Genomic DNA, 13543 nt, shown 5'->3' on the forward strand with positions numbered 1-13543 from the left:
TCCCCGTGTGTTCCCACTTCCCTCGTTAACCCTCTGTGTATTTCTGTCTGCGTCTCCCTCTGTTCAGTGTGACGTCGTCCCTCATGCTGCGTGGATTTCCCTGTGTCTCTCTCTCTCCGAGCGTTAGTTTACTTTTCCCAGTTTAGTTTTGTATTTCCTATGTCCTGCCTCTTCAGCAATAAAGCTGCCCTTTTGAGTTCATTCCCTCGTGCCTGTGAGTCCTGCATTTTGGGTCCTCCTCCTGCCTGCCACACAGCCGAGCCTTGACAGTACGACGTCACCAGACATGGACCCAGCAGGCTCCTCCCGGGAAAGCGATTTGGCCCGCATCTTCGGCCTGTGGGAGCGAGTTTCCCACGCCTCGGACATTAAAGCCGTGTCCATTGGGATAAACGCCATCGAGGCTATTCTCAAAGGGAATCCCCATCTCCACGAGCTCTCAGGATTTTCGGGCCTACTGTCCAATCTGCAGAAAGCCAAGGAGACAGTACAAATTCGCGAGCTCGTCATACCGCAACAGCGACCGCCACAATCGAGAAACGTTTCCACGCTGCTGCCACTGGACTCCTCTCCATCCACCCTCCACTCTGACTGTCACTCACCCGCTGCTTTTCTCGCAGCAATGTGGTCGGAGGATGAGGAGCCGGCCGCGATCTCTCCGTCGTTGCCGGTTTCCTCCATCACCGCACCTCCGGCTTCCCGAAGAAAACGGCATTCACGCCGCCGACGCGCCACCCCACAGCCGGACATTCGGCCTTCTAATTCACCTACTGTGGTGAGTGAGAACTCTGTGTCTTTTCCAGACATTATGACTGTTCATTCAGGGGCTGTGTTTTGTGTGGCGGAAGTCAATGCGAGCTGCTTATCGCCTGCGCAGCCCTTCACAGCTCCGTTAGCTCCCTCGCAGCCCTTCACAGCTCCGTTAGCTCCCTCGCAGCCCTTCACAGCTCCGTTAGCTCCCTCGCAGCCCTTCACAGCTCCGTTAGCTCCCTCGCAGCCCTTCACAGCTCCGTTAGCTCCCTCGCCGCCACCCTCAGTTCAGTTAGCTCCCTCGCCGCCACCCTCAGTTCAGTTAGCTCCCTCGCCGCCACCCTCAGTTCAGTTAGCTCCCTCGCAGCCACCCTCAGTTCAGTCTCCTGTGTCCCCGCTAGCTCCATTCTCACCTCTACCATCGCTTCAGTCATCAGTTCGGTCTGCCACTCAGTCGCCCTTAGCTCCATCATCCACACTACCACCTGTTTCTCTTCCACCACAACCGTCACTACACCCAGCCACTCAGGCTGCTACTCAGTCAGTCATTCAACCCATAGCCCTGCCGTTACCATACCCTGTAGCTGAGCCACTAGCCGTCCGACCCACAGCCACTTCAGCCACTCCTTCACCCGTTACACCTCCACTACAACCATCACTGCAGTCTCCAGTGTCCCCAGTGCAGTCTCCAGTGTCCCCAGTGCAGTCTCCAGTGTCCCCAGTGCAGTCTCCAGTGTCCCCAGTGCAGCATCCCTTAGCACAGTCATCCACTCAATCACCAGCTCCACTTTCCCCTCAACTATCACTACCACCTCTAGCTCAATCTCCTGCGCACTCACCTCTGGTTCATTCTCCTGTGAAGTCATCTACTCCACTGCCTACTCCACTCTCACCACCCCCGTTACAACAGACATCAGTTCAGTCCCCTGTGCCAGTGCAGACGCCCTCAGTTCAGTCCCCCGTGCAGTTATCTACTTCACCACCATCAGTAGCTCAGCTCCCACTCTCATCCGCCTCTCCAGTAGCTCAGCTCGCACCTGAACCATTGGCCCAGTCCCCGATAGCAATACGGTCTTCTGTTCGGCTTAACATTCAGCCAGGGGTCCCAAACCTCTCTGGCTCTACATCAGCTCCTGCTGGAAGCTCGGATGAGCTCATCCAGGACTCCGTGGCTCCCACGCCGCCGTCTGCCTCATCCGCTGGGGGTTCCAGTGAGCCCGGCCAGCACCTCCTCGTCTCCGCTGGAGGGTCCGAGGGGCCCGTTCAGCCTCCTGTCTCCGCTGGAGGGTCCGAGGGGCCCGTTCAGCCTCCTGTCTCCGCTGGAGGGTCCGAGGGGCCCGTCCAGCCTCACGCCGCATCAGCTGGAGGGCCCGAGGAGCCTGTCCAGCCGCCATCTGCGACCGCTTCGTCATCGCCTGGGCCAGCCTCTGCCTGTGCTTCTGCTACGCCTGGTCCGGCCTCAGCCTCTGCAGCTCCGCCTGGTCCGGCCTCAGCCTCTGCAGCTCCGCCTGGTCCGGCCTCAAAGTCTTCGTCCTCGTCTGGCCCGGCCTCAGAGTCTTCGTCCTCGTCTGGCCCGGCCTCAGAGTCTTCGTCCTCGTCTGGCCCGGCCTCAGAGTCTTCGTCCTCGTCTGGCCCGGCCTCAGAGCCTTCGTCTGCTGCAGCCACCTCAGAGCCTTCGTCTGCTGCAGCCACCTCAGAGCCTTCGTCTGCTGCAGCCACCTCAGAGCCTTCGTCTGCTGCAGCCACCTCAGAGCCTTCGTCTGCTGCAGCCTCAGCCTGTGCTTCGCCTGGTCCCGTCTCGACTGGTCCTGTGCCCACCGGGCCTCGGCCAGTACGCCTGACACTGGAGAGCCGCCGCCGCTGCCTTCCGCGCGGCCGGCCCCCTGAACTGCACCGTCATCGCCTGAGTGGCCGCCGTCGCCTTCCGCACGGCCGGCCCCCGGACCGCCTTCGCCTGGGTGGCCGCCGTCGCCTTCCGCACGGCCGGCCCCCGGACCCTCTTCGCCTGGGTGGCCGCCGTCGCCTTCCGCACGGTCGGCCCATGGACCAGCGCTGTCATCGTCGCCGCCGCCTCCCGCGCGGTCGGCCTCCTGAACTGCTCCGTCGTCTCCTTCACCGCCGCCGTTGCCTCGCGCACGGCCGGCCTCCTGAACTGTTTCCTCGTCGCCGCCGTTGCCTCGCGCACGGCCGGCCTCCTGAACTGTTTCCACGTCGCCGCCGTTGCCTCGCGCACGGCCGGCCCCCTGGACTGTTTCCACGTCGCCGCCGTTGCCTCGCGCACGGTCGGCCTCCTGAACTGTTTCCACGTCTCCGCCGTTGCCTTCCGCATGGTCGGCCCCCTGAACTGCTCTGTGTTTGGGTTGTTTTCTTGGGCTCCGGTGTTTGCTGTGCTCTTCTTTTGTTTTCTGTTCCGGGCCCTCCGTCCTGGGCCCCCGCCGCCCGCCCTGGGTTGTTTTCTGTTTGGTTTTGTTTTTCTGTGTTTGTGCTGTCTGGAGCCAGCCCTTGAGGGGGGGGGTACTGTCATGGTCCTGGGCCATGTTGGCCCAGTGTTCTCAGTTTCCTTGTATGTTTGTATTTTATTCCATGCTTCCCCTGCCCATTATGTCTAAGTTCTCCCCGTGCTCTCTCTTCCCCCTGTGTGCCCTCTATGTATTTATGAGCCCTCGTCCCCTTTCGTGTTTATTCCATGTCTCCCCTGCCCGTTACGTTGGTGTTCTACTCATGCTCTCTCTCCTCCTGTACTTCCTGTTTCACCTCTCCCGTCAGTGTTCAGTTCACCCCGCCCTGTCTCGTTATGATTATCAGTGTCACCTGTGTTCCCCGTGTGTTCCCACTTCCCTCGTTAACCCTCTGTGTATTTCTGTCTGCGTCTCCCTCTGTTCAGTGTGACGTCGTCCCTCATGCTGCGTGGATTTCCCTGTGTCTCTCTCTCTCCGAGCGTTAGTTTACTTTTCCCAGTTTAGTTTTGTATTTCCTATGTCCTGCCTCTTCAGCAATAAAGCTGCCCTTTTGAGTTCATTCCCTCGTGCCTGTGAGTCCTGCATTTTGGGTCCTCCTCCTGCCTGCCACACAGCCGAGCCTTGACAGCTCCTGAGGAGAGGAAAGCTCCTGCAAGATGTGACAATCTCCCCCACCAGTTGAAGAGCCCCCCAGGTGGCTCGACGCACCGGCGGCACCCTGCTCCAGGGCTGGGCCCCCATGCACCCACCCGCCCACAACCCCGGCAACACACCAACCAGGACCCAAGCCCCCGAGGCCCGGTCCGGGTCCCAGCCCAGAGACGGAGCGCCCCCAGAACCTCACGCCCATCCCGGACCCACCCAGGGGCAGCCAGGCCACCAGGTCAGTAACCCACGTCCGTCAGCACAGACCCTCCCCTAGCCCCGCTGCACGCAGCCGCGAGGAAACAGTCACCGGAGAGCCAACAGATCCCCTAACCGGACATGACCGCTACCCCGGGTGAGCCCCCCAAGGAAGATGCCTCCGGGGAACCCCCCGACGCCCTAAGCCTGTCCCTACCCCCACACCAATCACAACAGTGAAGGCGGGACCAAACTATGACCCCCCACCCCCACTAGGTGATGGAGCTGATCAAAGGAGCCCAGAGCAATTGATCTGATGTGGTGGCAGAGGCTGTATCAAGACTAATGTAATCAAATAGATAATTTCTATATTGGTTAGAATTAAGATTATTTTTATTTTTCCAGTTCATGAGGACTGTTTTCTTGGCTATGCATAGGGCAGTGAAGATCATATGGGCGATATTCTTTTCTGAAGTGACATTATCTAAGCTGCCCAACAAACACACTAAGGGGGAAGTTGGAATGTTACATTTCAGACACTTCGATAAGTCTTCACATATCTCGCGCCAAAACTTCTGAACTGGTGGACAGAACCAAAGAGCGTGGATATAATTGTCCGGTGAATTGGTTTGGCAGTGTGAGCAGTTGTTGGTAGACGTAAAGCCCATCTAGAACATCCGATGACCTGTATAGTGCACTCTATGTAATATTTTGTATTGAATTAATTGAAGACTGGGATTTCTGATTAGATGAAAGGTTTTTAAGCAAATCTGAGACCAGAAGTTTAGGTCTAAGTTAACTGATAAATCCGCTTCCCATTTTGCAATAGGAAGTGATATTGATTCATCTGTTTTAGAAAGCATTCTGTATATTTTGGATAGTAATTTGGGGGGTTTAAGAGTAAGAAATTGAACCACACTTGGTGGTGTTTGTAGTTCAACTTGACCTGGTTTAAATTTCTTTTTTACTATGGATTTAATTTGTTGATATTCTAAAAATCTTTTCTTGTTGATCCCATATTGTGTAACTAGTCCGTCAAATGAAATAAATTCTGTTCCTTCTAGTATATGTTCTAAATATTTGATTCCTTTATCACTCCAATCTGAAAAGTTTTTCTTTTTGCAAGTGTTTTCTGAAGTTGAAGTTGGCCTCTCAGGGCCACCGTACCAAATAGAGCAAAAAGCATGCAAAAAAAGGGAAAAAAACCCTTCTATGAAAAAAGGAGGCTTGTGTAATGCATATGAAGATTCTGTTTCTGCATGGGAAGTTGTTGAAAAACATAGTTCATGAGGAGAAAAATTATGTACGTACAAACTTTGAAATGAATTAAATTGATTTAAATCAGACCTTCTGTCATGTTATAGGAAGATACAAAACCCGTTGATGTCACAATGACTTTAATAGAGTGTTCCTTCAACCTCCATCAGTTTTGTTTCCTTTTTTTCTCTTCTTTTTTAAAATAGTGATTTTCTTTAGAAGTGGTACATTATAATCCGTCACAAGAAAATCATAAGCAAAATGTGAGTTGTAATAACTTTTATAATCATAATACCTGACAATATAGCTGCTAATTTTCATGTAATTTTCTTATATCTCCCTAGAAGTCAGCTTGTTTCTAATCGGTCCTAATCTACTGTTAATACATCACAATGCATTTCAGTTAAAGCAGTGCTAATTTACACATTGTAAAACCTGGAGATCTAAGTGCCATTGCAGATGTAGGGATCCCAGCTGTATCTGAAATAAAAAGACAACCCAGCATAAAGATAACAGCAGTTCCTCCTTTGTTGTTACTCCAGGTTAGGCCCTGGCTTGGGGGTAGACCAGGTTGTGCATAGTAATCTTAGGAGCTTTGAAAGAAAAGCCACTGGACTTCTTTCAGTCCTAGCTATTTAAGCTGTAGTGGAATTTGTCCCTTAAGAGGGTTTTTGACCCACTATTGATCATGTGCCTCATCACACATGATCAATAGTAAGTCAGTGATCAATGGTAGGTCAACAACCCTCTTAAGGGACAACTTCCACTACGGCTTAAATAACTAGGACTCTCTATAATTTGGTCTTAGAACTAAAGAAGCTGCTCAGATGAGAGGTGAAACACCTTCAAGAAACTTAAAGAAGTCCAGACGCTTTCCTTTCCAAGCTCCTTAAATTACACGACTTGGATGACGGAGAACATACACAGACAATGTGCATAGTAGTAAAAATGTCTGTCTCAGTTAGTGTTGAAAGAATTTTGAGTGATTGGTAAAACTAGAAAAAAACAAAAGCACTGTATATTATATATTACACCACTATATATTATAGAAATATATTAAGCACCATTTATCATTTAACAAAGATCAGTGCTCCTACCACTCCAGTCACTGCAGTAAGCTGGGTTAATTGTTGCTTTGAAAAATGTACGAAAGTCAATAGGCTTTCATTCAACTCTGATAAGACCGTCCATTTGAGAGTCCTTATTTTTGAACACATCATTGTTCTCCCAGTGATGAGCACTACACATGGATACAAAACTCACTGGAGCCAGAAGAAACCTAATTAAAAATCTCTGAGGTTAGTTGAGATGAAAACATATATTTTAAAGTTCAAGAGAACCTAAAGATGTTCTCCAGGCAAAATAACAGGAAACAAATCCATCAGCCCATAAATACTGACTCTATTTCAACTGATGACCCACAATGTTTTTTAGAAAAAGAAGAATGTTTTTGGCTGTTTTAAGTCTTCTTCCATTTGCATTAGGCTACAGAAATTAAAGTTGTGCCACATATGTATTTTCACTTGGTTTTTCTTGCATCACTCGGTAAGGAAAGAATTTCCGTTTGAAAACAAATAGTTCAGTCACTTTTTTTTCTTTTGTGCTGCACAGCGAAGATGTCAGGCACGTAGGCAGTCAGTCAGCCAAACAGTGTTATTAAGTTTTGTGCAATGCGTCAGTTTTCCATAAAACCATAATAAAGGATCTGTTTTATGGATTCTCGTCAGGATGTTAAGCTATATCCAAATTACAGTTACAGTTCAGCTCATTAATTTTGGGGCATTATAATAGTTGTCTCCTGTGTGTTTGTGTGTGTGCATCTGTGTGTTAAACTGACTGGTCTCTTAGTGTAGTGCTTCAGTTCTTTTCATTTATGATCAGCTTGCAGAGGCGAGCTTTTTTTGTTGATTTGTTTGTATCAATATGTAATTAGAAACCAAGAGCCACTGTAGTCTGGCCCAGGTGTGTGTGTGTGTGTGTGTGTGTGTGTGTGTGTGTGTGTGTGTGTAATGCCATGAAGTTCCTTTATGTGCCATAATTATACTTATGAGGCACTGACAACAGCCCTGCAGTCACTGAAGTACACAAACACACACACATCAGATGTGCGCACACGTATACACACTCTTTTTTCCACACATAAACACACACAGGCGGTTTGCTGGTTAATGGAGCTCTTCTTTTCTTTAATGAGCGTTGCAGTCGTTCTTCTCTCCACTGTCCCCCTCATTACCTCCGTCTTCACTCGCTTCTTCCCCCTCTTCTCTGCTCTTTTGCACCTGTGCCTCCCTCTTCATCTTTTACTTTTTTATTGTGTGTTACTTTCCTTCTTTCATTCATACTTTCATTTGATTGTCTCGAACAGCAACAGGGGAGCTCATGTGATGTGTTCCCCTGTTGCAGTTTTCTTCTTGCCCCTCTTCATTGGCTGTCTCAGTTCACAACCCAGTTGTCTTTCCTTATGTCTTTTCTCTGTCTCTCCTCCCTCCCTTCTTTCTTCTCACTCCATTACTCAATACAACAAATAGCATAGTGTCACAGCAACATAATTCCACTACTCCAACAATTGTGTTTTAATTTATCTAAATTATTATTAATAATAACTCTGTCAGGGGCAGCCTTGGGAGCACATCTTCAATAACAAAAGTCAGACTTTTAACTAAACCCACGGCTTGTTATTTGGGTAACAATGAACAGTCTGAGCTGGAACAATGGAGTCGGTGCAGAAAGTTATGTAGTCTGTGATACACTCAGTAAGCCCATTGATGTCCTCGGCGTGAGGCTCACAGAGTGTTTCCCAGTCGGTCACCTCGAAACAGCCCTGTAGTTCCGCTATTGCCTCCTCTGACCAGGACTGTTAGGAGGTGGTCAGAGGAGGCAATAGTCTGAGATGTAGCCCTTGAATTTTCTGCAGTTTGTATGAGAAAACTCTGAGGTTTGCATTTGGGAGTTACACCAGGGAGTCCACTGAGGCTTACTTTTCAGAGGAGCTACAGAATCCAGAAGTGAAGATGTAAAAGTATTAACAAGATAATCAACCTCTGTGGGAGGTCAGTTATCTTTTTCAGGTAGCTGCTCTGCACTGTGTTTGCACAAGGCAATGTTCACAATAACAGTGGATGAATTATAATTCAACTTTTTAGAAAGACATTTTTGGTGATGAAATCTATTCCCCACTGCTGCGCAATTCAAAATTTACAATATCATAAATTTAAACGTTATTATAAAATGTTCAGTTTCTGTGCCATTTATCAGAACAAGATCTATGGTGTTATTAACCCTTGTATGGTGTTCGGGTCTGTGAGACCCGTTTTCAGTTTTTTTCAAAAGAAAAATTAAACAATTAATTATTTTTTCAACCTGAAATTCATTGGCTTTGGCTTATTTTCTGTGAAGAACATAAATCCAAACTAATTTTCAATGACCTCATACTGTACCTCCCCCCACACATTTACATTACATACAAGGTGTTCGGGTCCACTGGACCCAGGTCTAATAAAAGTGTTGAAAGTGTAGGTCCTGTGTTCCCACACTCTGTCTTCCTCCTTTCTGGTGCTGCTGATAGTGTTTTCTTCCCCTCCTGCTCCGCACAAAGTTGCAACATTGTTGAAAATTCAACTATAAACACCGTCTGCTCTTACATTCCCGCACATTTTACCCTCTTTCTTGAGGGATCCAAGTTTTATTTTCTCATACCCTGTCCCACCTGCAAATTAGGGGCATAATACTATAAATAAGACTTTGCCAGTGTGGTTCTTTATCACAACTGATCAAGATGGCAAAAGATTATCTGCTGCGAGGGCCATCCAATTGATTTTGGAAGAGAGGGGCTTCGGATGATGATGTTGACAAAGAGGTTTCAGAATATTTCACATTTCTGAAAATTCAGAGTCTGACAGTGACTTTGAAGAAGAGGATGAGGTTGAGCACCATTTAGTAACAAAACGAAGACGAGTACCCCATCTGCAGCCAGCTCCAGGACCAGAACAAGCCCACCAGACAGCAAGTGAAGAAATATGGATGTCAATAACTGGTGAAATTGAATGGTCTTCTTGCACAAGAAATGAGCCACCCTGCAGAGCTGCTACTGTGATAAGCCAGGGCCAACACGGCTGACAGTTACTCATGTGCAGGACATCAAGTCTTCATTTGAGCTTTTCATCCCAGATTCCATCCAGAGAATTATTCTGGATTGCAGTAATCTAGAAGGTACCGGTAGGCGTGTTTTTGGAGAGAGGTGGAAGGAGACCAAATTCATCTAAGAACCCCAAAAGCCTACTTTGGGGTTTTTATCCTTGCAGGAGTTTTCAGGTCCAAAGGGGAATCCACAGAATCCCTGTGGGATGCAGAAACCGGCAAGAACCTTTCCGTGCATCAATGTCTCTGGAAAAGTTCCACAAAATTTCCAGGATTATCCGTTTTGATAACCGAGACGACAGACCAGCTCGATGGCAGAGAGACAAGCTAGCTGCCATCAGGACAGTGTGGGATAAGTGTGTGCACCACCTCCCCCTGTTTTACAACCCTGGGCCTAATGTCACCATTGATGAGCAGCTGATCCCATTTAGTTGTGAAACATATTGCTTCACGTGTAAATGTGTTGTCTTTCCACTCACTCCACTCGATTATAACATATTTTTTTTTATAATATTTTATAAAAAAAAAAAGAGAAGCACATCAATTCATAAATGTGATCTAACAAAGGTAAAGGGAAAAAATTAACCATGTTTGCTGTTCATGTGGCTTGTAATTGGGATGAAGTAAACATCTGTTGAGTAATTTAACATAAAATTGTTTGATAGTGTTCATTTGGAAAGCCAAAACTCTAGCGGGTCCACCAGACCCATGAACACTGGCTGAGTAACAAAAATATGAACACCACACAAGGGTTAAAGGGTAGGTAGGTTCTTTTACATTTTGAAAGAAGCCAATTGAGTCTAATAATATTAATATAATATTAAATAATTGATGAAATGTATTTCATTCTATGTGGATGTTAAAATAACCCACAATAATTATTTTATCACTAAGTCAGATAAAAAGTTTAAGAAATCAGACAGAAAGAGTAAGGCAGAGTTAATCAAATTGTTGATCAATTATTAATTTATGTACTAGACTGGACTTAAAAGAGAGAGACATAATATTTAATAATATACATTTCACTGTTTTACTCTTTGGTGCACTTGTGGATAATATATTGTTCTTTGTAATTTCTTGTGTTTAAATCATTTTTTGCCAGTTTGTGGTTTGTTTTTGTTGGTTGAACAGATACAGTCTGTAAGGGGATGGGACTTTGGGGGGATGGCAGCAGGAGAGAAGCTGCAGAGAGGCATGTAATATGTCTTTCAACGCACATATTAAAAATATATGTAGCGTTGCTTTCTTCCATTTGCACAATATCTCTAAATTTATTACTGTTTAGGCTGGACGACTGTAATTCATTATTATCAGGAAGTCCTAAAAACTCCCTGAAAAGCCTTCAGCTAATCCAAAATGCTGCAGCAAGAGTCCTGACAGGGACTAGAAAGAGAGAGCAGATTTCTCCTGTTTTGGCTTCCTGTTAAATCCAGAATTCAAAATCCTGCTCCTCACATACAAGGTCTTAAATAATCAGGCCCCATCTTATCTTAATGACCTTGTAGTACCATATCACCCTATTAGAGCACTTCGCTCTCGCTCTGCAGGCCTACTTGTTGTTCCTAGAGTATTTAAAAGTAGAATGGGAGGCAGAGCCTTCAGTTTTCAGGCCCCTCTTCTGAGGAACCAGCTTCCAGTTTGGATTCAGGAGACAGACACTATCTCTACTTTCAAGATTAGGCTTCAAACTTTCCTTTTTGCTAAAGCATATAGTTAGGGCTGGACCAGGTGACCCTGAATCCTCCCTTAGTTATGCTGCAATAGGTGTAGGCTGCTGGGGGTTTTTCTTCATCACTATGTGTTAACAGACCTCTCTGCATTGAATCATCCATCCATCCATCCATCCATTTTCATCCGCTTTGTCCGGGGCCGGGTCACGGGGGCAGCAGCCTAAGCAAAGAGGCCCAGACCTCCCTCTCCCCAGCCACCTCCTCCAGCTTATCCGGGGGAATACCAAGGCGTTCCCAGGCCAGCCGAGAGATATAATCTCTCCAGCGTGTCCTGGGTCTGCCCCGGGGCCTCCTCCCGGTGGGACATGCCTGGAACACCTCACCCAGGAGGCGCCCAGGGGGCATCCTTGTCAGATGCCCGAACCACCTCAGCTGGCTCCTTTCGATGTGGAGCAGCAGCTGCTCTACTCTGAGCCCCTCCCGGATGGCCGACTTTCTCACCCTATCTCTAAGGGAGAGGCCAGCCACCCTTCGGAGGAAGCTCATTTCTGCCGCTTGTATCCGCGATCTCGTTCTTTCGGTCACTACCCACAGCTCGTGGCCATAGGTGAGAGTAGGGACGTAGATCGACCGGTAAATTGAGAGCTTCGCTTTTACACTCAGCTCCCTCTTCACCACGACGGACCGGTGCAGCCTACGCATTACTGCAGCTGCAGCCCCAATCCGTCTGTCGATCTCCGGCTCCCTTCTCCCATCACTCGCGAACAAGACCCTGAGATACTTGAACTCCTCCACTTGGGGCAGGAACTCATCCCCGACCCGGAGTGGGCACTCCACCCTTTTCCGGCTGAGAACCATGGCCTCAGATTTGGAGGTGCTGATCCTCATTCCCGCTGCTTCACACTCGGCTGCGAACCGCTCCAGTGCGAGCTGGAGGCCCTCACCCGATGAAGCCAACAGAACCACATCATCTGCAAAAATCAGAGATGAGATTCTGAGGCCACCAAAGCGAAAGCCCTCCGCCACTTGGCTGCGCCTAGAAATCCTGTCCATAAAAATTATGAACAGAACCGGAGACAAAGGGCAGCCCTGGCGGAGCCCATCACCCACCGGGAACGAGTCCGACTTATTGCCGGCAATGCGAACCAAGCTCTTGCAACGGTTGTATAGGGATCGAATGGCCCGTAGCAATGGGCCAGACACCCCATATTCCCGCAACACCTCCCACAGGACACCCCGAGGGACACGGTCGAATGCCTTCTCCAAGTCCACAAAACACATGTAGACTGGTTGGGCAAACTCCCATGCACCCTCAAGTATCCTCGAGAGGATAAAGAGCTGGTCCAGTGTTCCACGACCAGGACGAAAACCGCATTGTTCCTCCTGTATCCGGGGTTCGACTAATGGACGAACTCTCCTTTCCAGCACCCTGGCATAGACTTTCCCAGGGAGGCTGAGGAGTGTGATCCCCCTGTAGTTGGAACACACCCTCCGGTCCCCTTTCTTGAAGATGGGGACCACCACCCCGGTCTGCCAGTCCACAGGTACTGCCCCTGATCTCCACGCAACATTGCAGAGGCGTGTCAACCAGGACAGCCCTACAACGTCCAGAGCCTTCAGGAACTCGGGGCGGACCTCATCAGCAGCAGTATCAGTGACGTTTATATAGGTTTATATTAAATCAAGTGCCTTTTTACTCAATTAAATTTACTGCTCTTTTTATATTTTTTAAATATAAAAATATTGAATCATATCTGTTATTAATCTCTGTCTCTCTTCCACAGCATGTCTTTATCCTGTCTTCCTTCTCTCACTCCAGCCGTTCGCATCCAGCAATGTTCCAACAAAACCAGGCAGTAACAACTAAGGGATTTTGCCATGCTGTGCTGACTTGATCTCCAGGTCCATGCATTTGTGTATTTCCTATATTATTAATAAATACTAATTAATTCATCAAGTGAGAAGACCCTGTCTGTGATTTTCTCTGTGAAGAATGATGGCATGTTGATTTTGGGCTATTATGATCACAGCTTGCAAACCACCACTTCCTGAATGGCCCAGAATCCCTCTGATCATCATTATCTTCACTAGTTTTATGCGTGGCGTGGACAGAAGTGAGGGCAATGTTCTCTTTTGTAGCTGCAGTAGTTACCATGGCAGTGCATCTGTATCTTAGCCATCTTACCATCATTAGCTGATAAATATAGCTAAGCAAAAGCGCATCAGGCATGTACACTGCACACACGTACAATTAGTGCATGTCTACCTACTGAGCAATTTTGATACATGCCCCACAACCTGTTTGTCTCATTGCTGCCAACATTTGTCACAGCTGACTGAAAGTTAATGAATAGCAGGATACTAAAAAGTATTTATTCACTCAGATCAGGTGTCGTTTCCTTGTATTAATGATTAATCAAATAATAT

General features: G+C 47.8%; 1 protein-coding gene across 1 annotated transcript in view; it reads left to right on the plus strand.

Annotated features, from left to right (window-relative positions):
* Positions 1 to 286: 286 nt before the first annotated feature.
* The window catches only part of LOC147338358 (uncharacterized), a 30668-nt gene continuing 17411 nt past the window's right edge, over positions 287 to 13543 (plus strand). The window contains exons 1-2 of the mRNA XM_086309643.1: positions 287 to 779; positions 1152 to 2454. Of these exons, the coding sequence (XP_086165769.1) occupies positions 287 to 779; positions 1152 to 2454 (1796 nt within the window). The remainder of the gene's footprint in view (positions 780 to 1151; positions 2455 to 13543) is intronic.

Source organism: Aulonocara sp. 'chitande type north' Nkhata Bay, linkage group LG2 (assembly GCF_057382095.1).
Source record: "Aulonocara sp. 'chitande type north' Nkhata Bay isolate Kocher_YH1m ecotype deep benthic linkage group LG2, A_spYH_male_GT1.1, whole genome shotgun sequence".
Classification (NCBI taxonomy): domain Eukaryota; kingdom Metazoa; phylum Chordata; class Actinopteri; order Cichliformes; family Cichlidae; genus Aulonocara; species Aulonocara sp. 'chitande type north' Nkhata Bay.